This window comes from Solanum dulcamara, chromosome 11 (assembly GCF_947179165.1).
Source record: "Solanum dulcamara chromosome 11, daSolDulc1.2, whole genome shotgun sequence".
Taxonomy (NCBI): Eukaryota; Viridiplantae; Streptophyta; class Magnoliopsida; order Solanales; family Solanaceae; genus Solanum; species Solanum dulcamara.
In genome coordinates this window covers 53,553,665-53,570,017 of record NC_077247.1, presented here as the reverse complement: position 1 = coordinate 53,570,017, position 16,353 = coordinate 53,553,665, and the positions used below count along the sequence as shown (strand labels likewise).

The 16,353-nt window shown below is 36.7% G+C and overlaps 1 protein-coding gene across 2 annotated transcripts; it reads left to right on the top strand.

Moving 5' to 3' along the window:
- The first annotated feature begins 4,277 nt into the window (after nt 1-4,277).
- LOC129873017 (uncharacterized) lies at nt 4,278-16,063 on the top strand. 2 transcript variants are annotated; one of them, XM_055947997.1, is made up of 9 exons: nt 4,278-4,514; nt 6,483-7,359; nt 7,546-8,399; nt 8,476-8,637; nt 8,727-8,781; nt 9,150-9,298; nt 11,047-11,133; nt 11,760-11,888; nt 15,746-16,063. In XM_055947997.1, exons 1-9 carry the CDS (start codon nt 4,443-4,445, stop codon nt 15,866-15,868), a joined length of 2,508 nt encoding a protein of 835 aa, XP_055803972.1. In that variant the 5' UTR covers nt 4,278-4,442; the 3' UTR covers nt 15,869-16,063. The 2 variants fall into 2 exon arrangements, with proteins under 2 accessions (XP_055803972.1, XP_055803973.1); XM_055947998.1 differs by lacking the exon at nt 15,746-16,063 and having other exon boundaries at nt 11,765-11,888.
- The last annotated feature ends 290 nt before the right edge of the window (nt 16,064-16,353 follow it).

Below are 16,353 nucleotides of genomic sequence, written 5' to 3'. Positions count from 1 at the left end.
AGTTTACTGATCCAAATATATTTGTGCTATGGCATGAGCGAATAGGTCATCCTGGATCAATAATGATGAGACGAATTCTTGAAAATTCAACTGGACATCCGTTAAAGAACCAGAAAATTCTTACAAATGATGAATTTTCATGTGCTGCTTGTTATCAAGGCAAATTAATTGCCAGACCATCGACCTTGAAGGTTGGCATCGAATCTCCTGGCTTTTTAGAGCGTATACATGGAGATATATGTGGACCTATTCATCCACCTAGTGGATTGTTTAGATATTTTATGGTCCTAATAGATGTATCATCTAGATGGTCTCATGTGTGCTTATTATCATCTCGCAACCTGGCGTTTGCGAAATTATTAGCACAAATAATAAGATTAAGAGCGCAATTCCCAGATTATCCAATTAAGGCCATACGCCTTGATAATGCTGGAGAATTTACATCCCAAGCATTTAATGATTATTGATTATCAATTGGGATAAAAATTGAACATCCTGTTGCTCATGTTCATACTCAAAATGGCCTTGCAGAGTCATTTATTAAGCGCCTACAATTAATAGCAAGACCTCTACTAATGAAAACAAAATTGCCAATTACTGTTTGGGGTCATGCTATCTTACATGCAGCAACACTTGTACGTCTCAGACCGACTCATTATAATAAATACTCTCCGTCACAATTAGTATTTGGTCATGAACCAAATATAGCCCATTTAAGAATTTTTGGTTGTGCAGTATACGTGCCTGTAGCACCACCACAACGTACAAAAATGGGCCCTCAACGAAGGTTGGGCATATATGTTGGGTTTGACTCACCCTCCATAATTAGATACCTTGAACCGTTGACTGGAGACTTATTCACTGCTCGATTTGCAGATTGTCGGTTTGATGAAACAATTTTCCCGCTATTAGGGGGAGAGCAAAAGGAACCCGAAAAAGAAAAAGAAATTGCGTGGAAAGTTTCATCACTATCACATTTTGATCCACGTACCCGCACATGTGAACAGGAGGTCCAGAAGATCATCCACTTGCAGAAAATAGCAAATCAAATGCCAGATGCATTTACTGATTTGAAATGAATAACTAAGTCACATATCCCTGCAGTGAATGTACCTATCCGAATTGATGTCCCAAAAGGACCATCTACAAGTATCATAGCTTCTGAATCTCAAACACGCCAGAAGCGTGGTAGACCGTTGGGTTCAAAGGATAAAAATCCTAGAAAAAGAAGCGTAAGAAATAATAAAGATGATACTACACAGGAACTTCCTGAAGAAGGTCAAGGTTTGAGTAATCTTGATATTCCTGAAGAAATCAGTGAACCCGATACTCAAGTGAATGAAGAACTTTCAATAAGTTCTACCGGTGATGAGATAAATTTAGATCGATCAAAAATTACGGTGGATAATGTTTTTGCTTATAATGTTGCAATTAACCTCATGCAAGATAGTGAAAGTCTTGAGCCTAAATCCGTCGTAGAATGTCGACGTAGATGTGATTGGCCAGAATGGCAAAAGGCAATTCAATCAGAATTAGACTCACTTGCTAAACGTGAGGTTTTTGGACCTGTAGTCCAAACTCCTGAAGGTGTAAAACCAGTTGGCTATAAATGGGTTTTTGTGCGAAAACGAAATGAGAGAAATAAAATTGTAAGATACAAGGCACGCCTTGTTGCACAAGGATTCTCTCAAAGACCCGGAGTCAATTATGAAGAAACATATTCACCAGTTATGGATGGAATAACTTTTCGATATCTCATCAGTTTAGCTGTACATAAAAATCTTGAAATACATCTAATGGATGTAGTTACAGCTTACCTTTATGGTTCACTTGATAATGAAATTTACATAAAAATTCCAGATGGATTAAAATTGCCTGAAGCATGTAAAAAGTCTAGGGAAATGTACTCAATAAAACTGCAAAGATCATTATATGGTTTAAAACAATCAGGGCGTATGTGGTATAATCGCCTTAGTGAGTACTTGATAAATGAAGGCTATATAAATGATGTAATTTGTCCATGTGTTTTTATTAAGAAAACGAAATCAGAGTTTGTGATACTCGCCGTTTATGTTGATGACATAAATCTCATTGGAACCCCTGAAGAGATCCAAAAGGCGATTGAATATCTAAAGAAAGAATTTGAAATGAAAGACCTTGGAAAGACAAAACTTTGTCTAGGTCTGCGAATTGAATATTTAGCAGACGGGGTTTTTGTCCATCAATCTGCCTACACTGAGAAAATCTTAAAAAGATTTTACATGGACAAAGCACATCCATTAAGTACTCCAATGATTGTGCGATCACTTGAAGTGGAAAAAGATCAATTTCGACCTCCAGAAGAGGATGAAGAAATTCTTGGTCCTGAAGTACCATATCTCAGTGCTATTGGTGCACTTATGTATCTTGCTAACGCAACTAGGCCTGATATAACATTTTCTGTCAATTTGCTAGCAAGGTATAGTTCATCCCCAACGCGAAGGCATTGGAACGGTATCAAACATATTTTGTGATACCTGAAAGGTACTATTGATATGGGTTTGTTTTATACGAACAAAGGTTGCGCAGACCTTATTGGTTATGCAGATGCAGGTTATTTATCAGACCCACATAAAGTTCGATCTCAGACAGGTTATCTGTTTACACACGGAGGGACTGCTATATCATGGCGATCTACAAAACAGTCCATTGTTGCTACTTCTTCAAATCATGCTGAAATAATAGCAATTCATGAAGCAAGTAGAGAATGTGTGTGGTTGAGATCGATGATACAGTTAATCAAAGAAAGATGTGGTCTAGAAAATAATGTTAAAATACCCACAATTATATTCGAAGACAATGTCGCGTGCATAGCTCAATTGAAATGTGGCTTCATAAAAGGAGACAGAACGAAACACATTTCACCAAAATTATTCTTCACACATGATCTTCAGAAGAATGGTGAAATTGATGTACAACAAGTTCGTTCAAGTGATAATCTTGCAGATTTATTCACAAAGGCATTACCAACATCAATTTTTGAGAAGCTAAGGCATAAGGTTGGAATGCGCCGTCTCCAAAATATCAAATGAAGCTTTTATCAGGGGGAGTAAATACGCGCTGCACTCTTTTTTCCTTAACCAAGGTTTTGTCCCACTGGGTTTTCCTGGTAAGGTTTTTAATGAGGCAGCACTCAAGGCGTATTACCAGATATATGTATTTTTTCTTCACTAGGCTTTTTCCCACTGGGTTTTTCCTAGTAAAGTTTTTAATGAGGCACAAGATCTATGAGTATTTATGATAACTATATCTCTTGTAAATTTTACTGAAGCACACTACACGTGGACATCCAAGGGGGAGTGTAATGAAAGTGGATGTGGACGTCCCTTTCCTTTTCCCCCATTTTTCTTTCTTCTTTCTCCCTACCACTAACTATTGTCTCCCTCTAGTTATGCCTATAAAAGGCTGTGTAGAGATGCAGAAATGGAACAACAAAAAAACAAAACAAAAAACATTCCATTGTTCTTACTCCTCTTCTCTGTTTTCTGTGGTTTACTTATCCTTTTCTATAATTTATTTCACAACAATATCAAGTTTGTACTACAATAGTCAATTTTTTCTTCTTTTTTTTTAATCCTTTTTAGTAGGTTTTGCCTTTTTGCTTTTTGATGACTAAGTAAGGCAAATAGTATGTCGAAATCATATATCATTCAGGCCAAGTAAAAATTCCGTCAAAGGAACAAAATCAGTAACTTGAGATTCACAATTTTAGGATTGAAAATAAGGAGGTGATTATCATCCGAATAACTATCTCTTGTCAATAGTTGATTAGTTTTCTTATTATTGTTTTATATTAAGGATGCTATTTTCTATTAGATCATTCTTCTTTTCTCTAAATTAATTAAAAACAGTGATTAAAAATTTTAAAATTTTTGAGTTTTTTAAGTTGTGATTTTTAAAATTTGAAATTGTGTTTGGACATGAGCTATATTTGAAAAAAAATTAAAAATTTGTGAGAAAAATCCCTAAAACCCCAAAATAGGTCTAAGTTAACATCTGAGAACTTGAAAATAATTGAAGATGAGATTTTAAAACTATTTGAGGATAAAATTTTAAAATCTATAACCAATAAAAGCTCCGTAAACTGAAAATCGAGCAAAAGAAGGTGGGACGTTAAAGTAATACGGTAACGGAGAAAGCAAAAATCCGTATTCCGTTAAGCACGTTACCCACGTCGTGACTACGCTTCACAGCGCAAATAAAGAAAAGCTATAAAAACATTTCCCAATCCGCAAAATGTCACTCCGTCACCCAAAGTACCGATTCGAAACCATCACCGAGTTTAATATTCCCCAATCCACTTTCCGGAAATCAGTTTTCTCGCTCTCTCGAATCAGAATTGAGAATGATATAGCTTTCCTTGTTCTGGAATCAACCTGAATTTTAGGGTTTACAAGTTGGAGATGGCAAGTGTTGCTCCACTTCCTGTTTCATGGATTCCCGAAGACGATCTCCTTCTGAAGAACTCCATTGAGGTTACAGTTTTTCTCAATTCGATGTTATTTCTTTCTCATAAATTTTTGATCGTTCCGTTTCTTAGCTTGTTGTATCTCGATAGGCTTTTTTTAGATAGTTTAAGTTAAGATAATTTGCCGGAAATGCGAGGCACACAGAGTGACAAAAACTCATGCTCTTAAAAAAAATGGCTGTAAATTGGGGTTAAAGAGGAGAATACTGGGTTTTAACAAATCAATGCTAGAGATTCCGTGAATTTTAGGAGTTTGTTGCTCTAGTAGCTGCTTATTACGTGATTGGAGGTTTTAGCTGCAAGCAGATTGGGAGTGTGAGATGTGTGTAGAATAAAATGATCTAGTTCTTTTGAATATTTATATAGATCATGTGATTGTAGATACTTGTACGACATTATTGTATAAACAATGTTCCAAAAGACACTTATGCATCATTGTTGCTCTTAGCTAAACAGTGATTGCTATAGGTACTCCAGTTCTTCAATTTGATGATTTGCTTTGAGCCTCGTTGTGCCTCTTCACTGTTTTACTAGGAACTAGCAGTTTTTCAATTTGTACACTGAAGGCTAGCTTTGGAAATTTTTTAGTTGTCTCTCCGTGAAGTCGGATCTTCTTTCTATATTCTTTTTAATTTCCATCAAGCCACAATTAATTTCTTTCTTTCTTTACACTGGCTCACATATAAAAATAAAATGGCTGTCTGCTAGTTGGCTAGTTGATAGATATGCTTCAGGTATTTCTTTGAAGTAATGTCTGTCTCTTATCTTTTCACCATCTATTGTTGTCTTGATCATCATTACTCAACCAGGGGCGGAGCCACATTGTGGCTAACCCCCTTCGGCAAAAAATTATACTATTTATACATGGTTAAAATAATTTTTATGTATAAATAGTAGATGTGGAACCCCCTTCGGCTAGTTTGTGTGTCTACTTCTTCAGATTTTGAACCCCCTTATTAGAAATCCTGGCTCCGCCACTATCAACTCAACATCTTATTTTTTATTTTTATTAGCACTCTAAGTCTACTTGTTGCTACATAGCTTAGTCTTATCAACAAGACTGTATAAATGCACGGCTAGCTTAGTTAACATAACCGCAAAATCGAGGTGAGATTACATAGGATTGTGGTACCTAAATACAAACAATTCAGTATTTAGGTTGTCGTTCCTAGAGAATGAAATGATGATGAATATGTTGCACATAGAATCAAAATATGATGGATCAACATGGGTGTCATGTGATAGCGGATGCCTACCACAATGAAAAGTAGGTTTAGAACAGTCATAGGACCAACAACTTTATATGGGAGGAATGGTGAACTGTTGAAGTGTTCAACAAGTCCACAAAATGTCGCGCAGAGATGTGGATGCTAAGATGGATGTGTGATTATACAAGCCTAGACAATATTAGCAATGACCACATTCGCGAGAAAATAGCACACTTTGAGTATAAAATGAGAGGTTACTAAAGATGGTTTCGTCATGCCTTGCGTCGACTTCAAGATGCACCGGTCCATTAGGTATGAAACCATGATGTTTGAACGTGTTAAAAAGGGATGAGATAGATTTAAAATCACTTGACAGGAAGTTATCTCGAAGGACTTATAACCTCTTGGGATTCATGCAGATTTAGCGAAATATATGTCACAATGGAAGGAAAAAATCTATATAAGCGATACCTATTAGTTGAGAATATGTTCTAGTCATGTTAGCACTTTATTTTACACCCTATGCCTTTCTAGAAGCTGTTTAGTGTTCCAAAGATTTATATGTCAGTAAAATATATAACAAACTTCTAGTACTTTTTATCTTATTAATATTTTGTATAATATTTGCCGGAGATGAGTTTATATGGAGTAACATGGTCAGTGAGGATTCACATAGTCAACCCAGCTTGCTTTGGATTGAGGCATAACTGTTGTTGTTGCTGTTGTTGTTTAAAAGAAACTTTCTCACGTTTCCTGGTATGCTGCAGGCTGGTGCATCCTTAGAAGCACTTGCTAAAGGAGCAGTACGATTTTCCCGCAAATTCACATTGCAAGAACTGCAGGATCGTTGGTATTCTCTTCTGTTTGATTCTGATGTTGCTGCTCCAGCTTCTGTTCGCATGATTGAGCTTGAACATTCAGGGATCAATCCATTGTCAAAGTTTAACAGATCTGACAATCTTAAAGGAAGCAAAGATGTTGCTGGAAAGAGGAAAGCAGACAGCATTCGTAGACGATACTATACGATGCGGAAGAAATTTCGAAGTGAATTTTTCAACTCCACCGATCTTGGCTTTCTGGATGAGCCAAATCTACATGATTGCAATGGACATGGAACTGATTTTAGGCAGCATGTCAGAATTGATGCTCAGGCTCGTGATGGGAATTGTATGCTTGGAGATTGTATTTCAGATGACCTTGGGCTTCAAGAATCAGATCTGGATATCTTGCGCAATGCTTTCCCAGAAGCACTTGACGACATGCCTGTTACCTCTGCCATTGCTAATTCTCATATAGGCTACAATAGTAGGTGTTCAATTTCAGTAGACGATAATAGTCCAGATGCAATTATAAGAGAAAGGTTTCTGGAGGAGCTTTCAAGAGAAGAGAGGAGGAATTCTTTTCAGCCTGATATGGAAGATAGAAAAATTCCTGATGTTCTTAAAGATAATTCCATTGACTTTGAAAAGTGCTCGGCTGTTAAAAGGCCTCGCTTATCACAGTTATCTCCTGAGAGAAAGATCTTCAGTAGTCCTGAAGGAAAACAGTTGTCCACCTTCCATTCAAGGAGTGACAACCATCAAAACATCTGCAGTGGTCCTTGCGGATTTGGAAGTAGACAGCATTCTCGCTCCCCAAAATCAGGTGAGAACTCTTCATTTCATACACAGGAATTTCCATCTGTTCAGTCTATTCCCCCTCATTGGAACACAGTGGAAAATGTAGCAGTATGAGTCTTGGAGATATGTAATCAGCCATTAACAAGGGCATAGCCTAATGATGGCAATAGTAATGATAAGTGTTCATTTGTGTATGCTGTTGTCATTGCAGGAGCTATGTTGGGAGCCAGGACTGACAGCACTGATTTTATTGATTCATCAGCTACCTCAGATGGTGAATTCACGGATCTTCCAGATTCCCTCTTAAACCTTTCAAATGAGGATGACATCCTTTTGGAGGTGGATGGAAAGGATTCAGCGGACAACTTGTGTAAAGCAAATCTAAAGTTCCTCCCAGATTCTCCTTGTGATATTCCAGACGGTGGTTCAGATGACCATGAATCTGAAGTTATCAAAGAATCAAACATAAATATTACAGATCCTGATGATTTCAATCCTTTAGGATCAGAAACGGAAAATTCTTCTCTACATGGGCAAGATGTCAGAACTAATTGTGAAGTTAATCTGCCATCCACATCGGCATTAAGTCCTGATAGAAAACAGCCTATTGATGGGAGTAAGCTTTGTTTACTTAACACTGAGGACACAGAGATTCCTTGTAACGATGATATCTTCTTGCTTATCCACCCTTCCACATCATTTGCTTCTACCGCCACCCAACCAGTTGGTCGAAGTTCCATAGACCTGTCATCAGCTTGTAGTAAAAGTGAACAAAGAGTCAACTCCTTCACTCGTGGAAAAGATTCTGGCAAGTCCTTTGCATGGACTAATAAGGTTGGACCAAACATATTTGGAGAAACACGACCAGTGCAGCCAGCCGTTGGTAGTACTGCCCATTTAAAGGTGTCTGGTACTACTGCTTTACCGGTCCTTCCTGGTGCTGCTAACAAGGGTGTGGGAGTCGCTGGTCAAAGCAGATCATTCCCTGTAAACCCAGCAGTATCTAAAAATGATGTGCGAGAGGATGATATTGCTAGAGTTCGAGGGGTATCAAAACATGAAATAGTATGTATATTTTCTTCCATAAATTGCTTACCTTCTTCATATGAAACCTTTAGAGCTGCTTATTTGTTGGTGACAGGTAGGGGACACCCCAGCTACTTTCATCGAGGCACCACAATTTGGTGAATCAAGCTCTGTCAGGGTAGCTGTTACAGAGCCAACAATTAACTCTTCAACATCAGAAGTGGAAGATCCTCAGAGCGATGATGATGTACCTTGTTATTCTGATGTTGAAGCTATGGTAATTGTTGAAGTTTTCTTCTTTAAGCTAATCTCATCTGTGGAGTTACCAAAATAGATATAACAGGATTTTGCAATTTCGCTTTTCAGATACTAGAGATGGACTTAGATCCACATGATCAAAACTTAAATGCAACTAGGCAAGGTAAGTTCTTTGAAATTGAATGGAGTTTGTTCATTTATATCTTTTACTGGAGATAAGTACCAGGTGTGTAAACCCTGATGTTCCTTCTGTGTGGTATCACTCTTACATATGTTTGTTCTTCTTAGGATTGATGTGCCAATCTTATACAAAGATTACCTCCATATTTAGTCATCCATGCATTTAAAGGCGTGCGACTATTTAATGCTGTAATTCACATAGCAAGAAAAAAATTGATTACCAAAGTAGCCAATTGATGTGTTATATAGTAAAGCTAATGTTTTTATATTAAAGTGAAAAGAAAATGCTTATTATTATGCTACATGGTGTAGATTTTTATAATCTTAAACTGCTGGGTATGTGATGTTCAGAGTCCAAATATCAGTCTGAAGACTTTAGAAGGACAACCATAAGGTTGGAGCAGTGTAGTCGTTCTGCTGTGCAAAGAGACATGACTTCTCGAGGGGCCTTTGCCATCCTATATGGCCGTCATCTGAGGCATTACATCCGAAAGACAGAGGTAAATATCCCAGATTGTGACCTTCTGCATCTTTTGTTATTCAATTGATTAATTATTAATTATATTAGTGCTTTCCTCATTCTCCTTTAGTGTAGCTTCCCTCAACCCCCACCCCAACAGAGACACACACTCTCTATCTATCTATCTATTTGTCTTGTTTCTGCTAGGGAAATGCTCTTCCACATCTGTGATTTCTATTTTCCACGTGGCTTTTTTTTTTGAGGTTTTAGTTTTAATAGTATAGTTGATATCCAACATTTTCATGTTGCCATGCAATTGCTCCCTTTTGGGGCAATCTTCTTGCTCCTTTTAATACAATGAACAGGGAAAAGTTCCCTAGGTCGCATATGCACCAAAGAAGCTACATAAGCTTCATTGGAAGATTATAGTTTTCCACCATTAAACTAAAAGATATGTATAATTTATACGGATAAATTTCTTCTTCCTATGAAGAAACTAAACTTGTGTAACTTGATCATAGAGACTATTAGGACACTTCGCTGACTTCAACAACAACCTAGTGTTATCGCTCAAGTAGGGTCTGGGAAAGGTGGTGTACACAGACCTTACCCCTACCTTGTAGTGAGGGAAAGCTGCTGGCTGGATTTCCATAAAAAAATTATTACAAAATATAAGATTGCTAAAATATCCTATACTCATCAGGAACTCGGGTTATGATGTTGAGGGAAAATATTATAAAGCCATTAACAATGATTGTAAGAGTCCCTTAAGGAAAAAAATGGGATTTCCTTTCTCCCTTGTGTACTTCCTCCGAGTGCCTTGGCTTTCATCAAGCATTTGTATCATTGACACAGATTGTGCAGCTATAGCCTGATTCTTGCTTGGAAAGCATATAACTAATACCTTTATGGGCTTCTTGGCTAAGGCCAAGTTTATTATGTTATTAGTCTTAGTTAGTTAGTATCTAGAAAGAATAGTTTTGTTTTGGATTTGTCTCATTAGTTTTCATTGGTTTCCTTACCAAAAACCTTTACAAGGATTTCCAGCTAATTGATTTTACATTTCTTCTTAGCTAAGTTGCCGCGGACTCTTCACTTTCAATGCCACACCTGCGTTGACACGACATGGGTGTGGGATCCGTACCGGATACGGTCAAATGATTTTGGGTACTCAACCAAAATTGATTGAGAAATTCGAGACAAAAGCTAGGGTGAAGTCATTATTTAAGCATATGTTTTTTTTTTATTGTTAAAAGATTTTTGTATTAAAACGTCAACAACAAGAAGGTGCTTTAAAGATATTTACAAGTTAACATCATGGGTGAATGTACTATGAACTCAAGAAGTCGATCATGACCTCTATATCATTTGCATTTGTACTTAATAATAATTTGGACTAATAATAATTATAGATTCGAATATGCTTCCAAAAATCTGTGCATTCCTTTCCTTTCAAATAGGCCACCATAATTTAGACATATTTTTATATAATAAAATTATTTTTAGTCGAGATAGATCCCTACGCTCTTATCCTAAAATTTTGTTCATGAAGGATCTGATCTCTAGTTCTACACCCGTATCGGACACCCACACCCGGGTCTGAGCAACTTAGTTTCTTAGTATATCCCTATTTGTCTTGCCTATTGATTGGTAATGACCTCTTTGCCCTTTCTAGTGGGCTTCAACACCATATGGTTTTGCTGCTTTTATAGGGAAACAGGCCCTGATTATTGCAATTCTTTCCTATTTTGCCTGTGTATTGTTAACCAAGTCAGCTTGCCTTTGTAGGTCATACTTGGAAGATCCACCGATGATGTTGAGGTTGACATTGATTTACGAAAAGAAGGCCGTGCTAACAAAATATCTCGGCGTCAGGTAGAATTATTTAGTTATCATCTTCTATTTCAGGTTATTATGACTTTGTTGAAAATGATGTTAGTCTGATGTGATGTGTTTATGTACTCTATGAAAAAGGAGACATGTCAAACAATATGAGGCATTATGACGTGTCTTTGTTTTAAGTGCCTTTTGACGTTACACCTTGGTGGTAAAACTCTAGTGAAGGAAGATTTTATTGGTGCTTTTTCATTCTTTAAATGTAATAATGTATGAGCATGAAGTGATACCGCCAAAAACACACAAAGGATATTCATCTTTCTTGCTTAATAACCTATACTGTGTTATTAAGCATAGGAAGTTAACAGTGTTTGGCTGATGATGTCTTAAAAAAATTAGGGGTTACTCTTACAGAAAAACAAGGTTAACACTTGAATGTTGAGAAGTCAGGGTGATGAAATTAATCCTCTGTGGCAATCTCTTATACATATTATGAAACAGTCAGTTATAAACAATATATTGCTTTTTCGTTGAAATTATTTTGGCGGAGTTAGATATTTCAAAGTTTCTTTAGATAAGATTGCCTTCTTTGTTATGCCATCCTTATAGTTTTGCAATAGATGGAAGGCCTTTTTTAGGACATTTCTCCATGTTTTCTTACTTAGGCTAGCATCAAGATGGAATCGGATGGATCCTTCTGTCTGAAGAATCTAGGGAGGTGCTCAATAGCAGTGAATGGCAAATCTGTTGATACTGGGCAGTATCTGAGCCTTAGCTCTAGTTGTGTGATAGAGGTATGTCACTCTCCTTACCTACACTTAGGTCTTGGAAGTTCTGTTTTGTGGTTAATAATACTTCCTTCTTATGAGTCTGGTTTCATAATTATTTAAAAAGTTAGTACACACAATCTAATTGATTTGAAGTCCTAAATATTAGGAAAATAATTAAATTATGTAATTTTAAATATTAAAAATTATTAAATTACAATTATGTCCAATATAAAATTTAATTTCAACTGTTAAAAAAGGCAAACGGCATTTCCCTAAAATTTCTTCATGCTTTTAATATAATATAGATATAGATAATCAACATAACTGCAAAATATCATCAATTAAATGCTAGATGAAAGCACCACAAAAAAATTTGGAAAGACTTTTTTCAAAGGGAAACTTAAAAGAAGTCACGATAAAAAGATGGCTAGTTGCTTAGACATTCTCTCTCTCGTATCCCCTAGGGCTAGTGGCTCCCAATCAGAAATTGGGTGGATATTGAGCCCGCTCCTCTACCCTTCTCTACTTAAATATATAGATTTTGTCTAAGGCAAGATTTGAACCAGTGGTGTTCCCTACTCACACATCATGGTTTGCACTCTTACCACAGGACCTGAGGTGGGGAACTTCTAGACCTTCCATTCAGAGCAACCTATACAAACTTTCTAATTATATTTGGAACCTCTAGCCGTAGTAGGACGGTGTTCAATCAATCAATCAACAACCATTGATCCAAAACTAAGTGTCCTTAGTTATATGAATTCTCTGCATCAATCTTTTTCTTATATGGTGTTTATTTATATAGTAAGTTGACCAACATAACCCGTTTGTTTTGACCAACATCTATGGCTCCATGCATTGGGATCTCCATTTTGCCATCACAAAGACAAAGGAGGTCTATATAATTGACCAAAAAATGGTAAATTTAGAAAAAGTGCTACCTAATTATAACTTTCTACCCAATAAGAACTAGAGAACGGTTATATAAAAATAACCAATCCTAAGAGCACTTTTTTTGATAAAGAATCCTAAGAACACTATCGGAGTTTGAAGGGGAGCCTTGGAGTAACTGGTAAAGTTGTTGTCATGTGACCAGGAGGTCACGGATTCAAGCTTTGGAAACAGCCTCTGGCAGAAATGCAAGGTAAGGCTGCATACAATAGACCCTTGTGGTCGGGCCCTTCCCCGGACCCTGCGCATAGCGAGAGCTTAGTGCACCGGGCTGCCCCTTCTTCCCTTCTACTATCAACGTTTGATAGAAAACAACTACAAATATGTGGAATAAGGATTAGGCTATAACTATCAAGCACCAAACTAAGAATTAGTTGAATACATTGATGAGTTAGCAATAATCAATAGCCAAGATAGCTACCAAGAAAGGATGAATCAAATAATGAAGATGCAAACAATTAATATCAAGAACAATCAAAAGAGCTCAACACTAATTGGAATAACCTTTAATTAAAGAAACAATCTATAAAAGGGAGGAAAAGAGCTTAAGATTTGTTTGGAAGCCCGCGGCCAAACGAGTGGTGGTCTTTCACCATCTTCCTTTTGATTGGCCTATATCTTTGAATCCAGTCTATCATTATTCCCATAGACCCTTAGTCCCGTACCGGCTGTTGTATAATGAATCCTACATTAATGAATTCAAGGTAGATTTATAAAGAGATTCATTGAAAAATTCCTAAACACTCACCAAAGAAGTAAAACCCTTAAATCATCCAAAAGCTAGCTATCCTACCAAATGGGGAAAAAAGGGATATTTATATTTAGGTTAAAGGGTAGCTAATAATACCTAAAATGTCCCTAATAAAGCTCTTAAAACCCAAGTACAGGTGTCTGATACAAGTGCAAATCTAGAGGTCGGATTCTTCCTGATCTAAATTTTAAGATTCAGGGATACAAATCTAGTTATGGATACGTGTGTGGAGATTCGGCTAAACAAATATCTAAACATAGAGTTACAAAACTTAAATTATGAGATATTATGTGGAAACTTGAGGAGAAAATATTGATCAAGAGGAGAATCCTAGAAGGAGATAAAAGGAAAAGGAATGACATAGGAATTTCTATATATAAGGTATTCCATTTTCTTCAATTTTACCTTAGCTTTTGTTTTGATTATAAAAATGATTGAATCTGATGGAATTTCTCTGTTGATTTTGGTCAAAGTACCCAAAATTGGTTGACCAAATCGGGTAAGGATCCCAAGTCTACATCCACACCCACACCTATGTCGTGTCGACACGGGTGCAACACTGAAAGTGAAGACTCCGAGGAACTTAGCTTAAAACACAAGGAGAGATTGGAGAAAGAAGATGTGTGTGTGAGAGAGAGAAAGAGCACAGTGAGTTAGGGAGGGAGTGGAAGTGAAACAACAAATATAGGAAGACTAGATATGGGTTGTGGGTTGTAGGAAGCAGGAAAGATATTCCCCAGGGATGTTGATGGTGTAGGGCATTGAATGTGTCACTAGTGGGACAGAATGAGAGCTATAGAGGAAGGAGGATTGATGAAGAAAACTTTAGAGAATGGATATGAGTCTTTTTGGATATACTAGGGGCAAACATGTCTATTTGAAGCTTATCTAGACGGACTTTATATCCTGGTAGATAATTTTGCTCTTCCTTTATCCGCGCATGTGGCCAAGAAAGGCTATCTAACAACCAAAATAACACCACTACCACCACCTTGATCATTAACTAATTGGAGTCTGCTAAAAAGTTCACCTAACCTGGTTGCAAATGTTCTCCAAACAATAAATAAAAATGTTCTTCTGTAGATTTCCTGTCATTCCATGATTGGTTTATGGGATCAGTGTTTTGAGAAGCAAGAAGCGGAAAAAAGCGATGTGGGCTCGCTTCACATAAGCAAGAAGCGTGAAGCGAAGCGCAAGCTTTTTTCAAAATAAGCGCTATTTAGTATAAAAGTAAAAATAATTAAATATGTATAGATAAATAATCAAGAACTCAATAGAGGTAACATATTAAACATATCTTTCATTCTTAGATTAAAAAGTAAATAGATAGTCAATAATCCTCAGAAGTCATAACAATAACTCAGTCACAGAACTCAGAACATCAAAAAACAAAGGAAAAAAGAAATAGAGACAGAATAGAGCAGCCGGCAGCAAAACCAAAAAAAAGAGAGCATACACATAGCATTACAAACCGAGCATATAGAGAACCTCAAATCAAGAAAAAAAAGAACAATTACAAACAGAAAATTGAGAAAAAAAAACCTTAGTTACCTTCAGCAATAATCGCGCAGAAGAGAAACAGAAAAAGAAGAAGAGAAGAAGAGAAAAAGAGAAGAGAAGAAGAACTAACTTTTCAGCAGCAGTCGAAGCAGTTGCACAGTAGTCGATAGGAAGGAAAATAATTGGAATAATTAACTATAAGTATTTTTACAGAACTTTTTTTAAAAAAACCCTTGTAGTGCTTTATTTCAATTAAGCGAGCTTTTTCTCGCTTTTATAAAAAGCGCGCTTCTTGCTTCTGGCCAGAAGGGCACGTTTTTTCAATATCGCCTCGCTTCAAGGCATTATAGCGCCAGCTTGTCGCCTCGCCTCGCCTCACTTCTCACTTTAAGCGAGCGCTTCAGCGCTTTTTAACAACACTGCGTGGGATACAACCCCCCCCCCCCCCTCGGTGGGGAGTCAAGAGTATAATTGGTGAGTGAATTGTTTAGTCACAACAAGGAAGTGAAATTCCATCTAAGCCAATTTCTAAGATGACCTGTCACATCTTCCTTTCATATTACCCCTCTGTAATATAGTGGAAATGGTCAAGATCTTCAAATATTTTATATTGTGGCATTTTCATTGGCAGGAAAGATCTTACAATTACTAACTTATGGAACATGCTGAACTTTTACAGATACGGGAAATGAGTTTTGTGTTTGAGATGAATCCTAAGTATGTCAAGCAGTACATATACAGCATTACCCAGAATAAAAGAACACTTAGCAAATTTGAATGGTCACCTGAAAGGAAACCATGATGAACACCTTTAAGGTACCTTTGTTGTTCTTGTTCTGTTTTGTAAATTAACCTAATGTTGAAACAATATCTTTTGTTGAGGATCAGTTTCCTCTGTTCATTAATGGATGTGTAGGTTGTAAATATCTCTTTATGTTCCTGTGTAAAGATCATCTAACCTGCCCAGATCCCCTTACTACCTTGTTTCTTTTCTTCATCTCTACACGAGTAGTTTCACTGGGACTTTCAGTTTTTCTCTTCTGGAATTAATTTAGTAAAAAGGAGGAGAGGAATTATGATCACTTAGCTGTCTAAAGAAAGATTAGATGTGCAAATGGAAGAATCGAAGTTTTACAGAAGAATTTGATCTATAGCTGTCTAAGGAAAGATGTCCATTTCATTTACAAATATTTTCTTCCAGTTTAAACTACTCAAATGTAAATGCTGTGACTTGAGTTTGATAAAAATGTCAACTTATTGTAGAAAATTTTAACACCTTTTAAGTCT

Coding starts and splice junctions, on each gene's coding strand:
- LOC129873017 (XM_055947997.1), top strand. CDS start 4,443: ATGGCAAGTGTTGCTCCACTTCCTGTTTCATGGATTCCCGAAGACGAT. Junction 4,515..6,482: donor TTCTGAAGAACTCCATTGAG/GTTACAGTTTTT, acceptor GGTATGCTGCAG/GCTGGTGCATCCTTAGAAGC. Junction 8,638..8,726: donor ATTCTGATGTTGAAGCTATG/GTAATTGTTGAA, acceptor TTCGCTTTTCAG/ATACTAGAGATGGACTTAGA.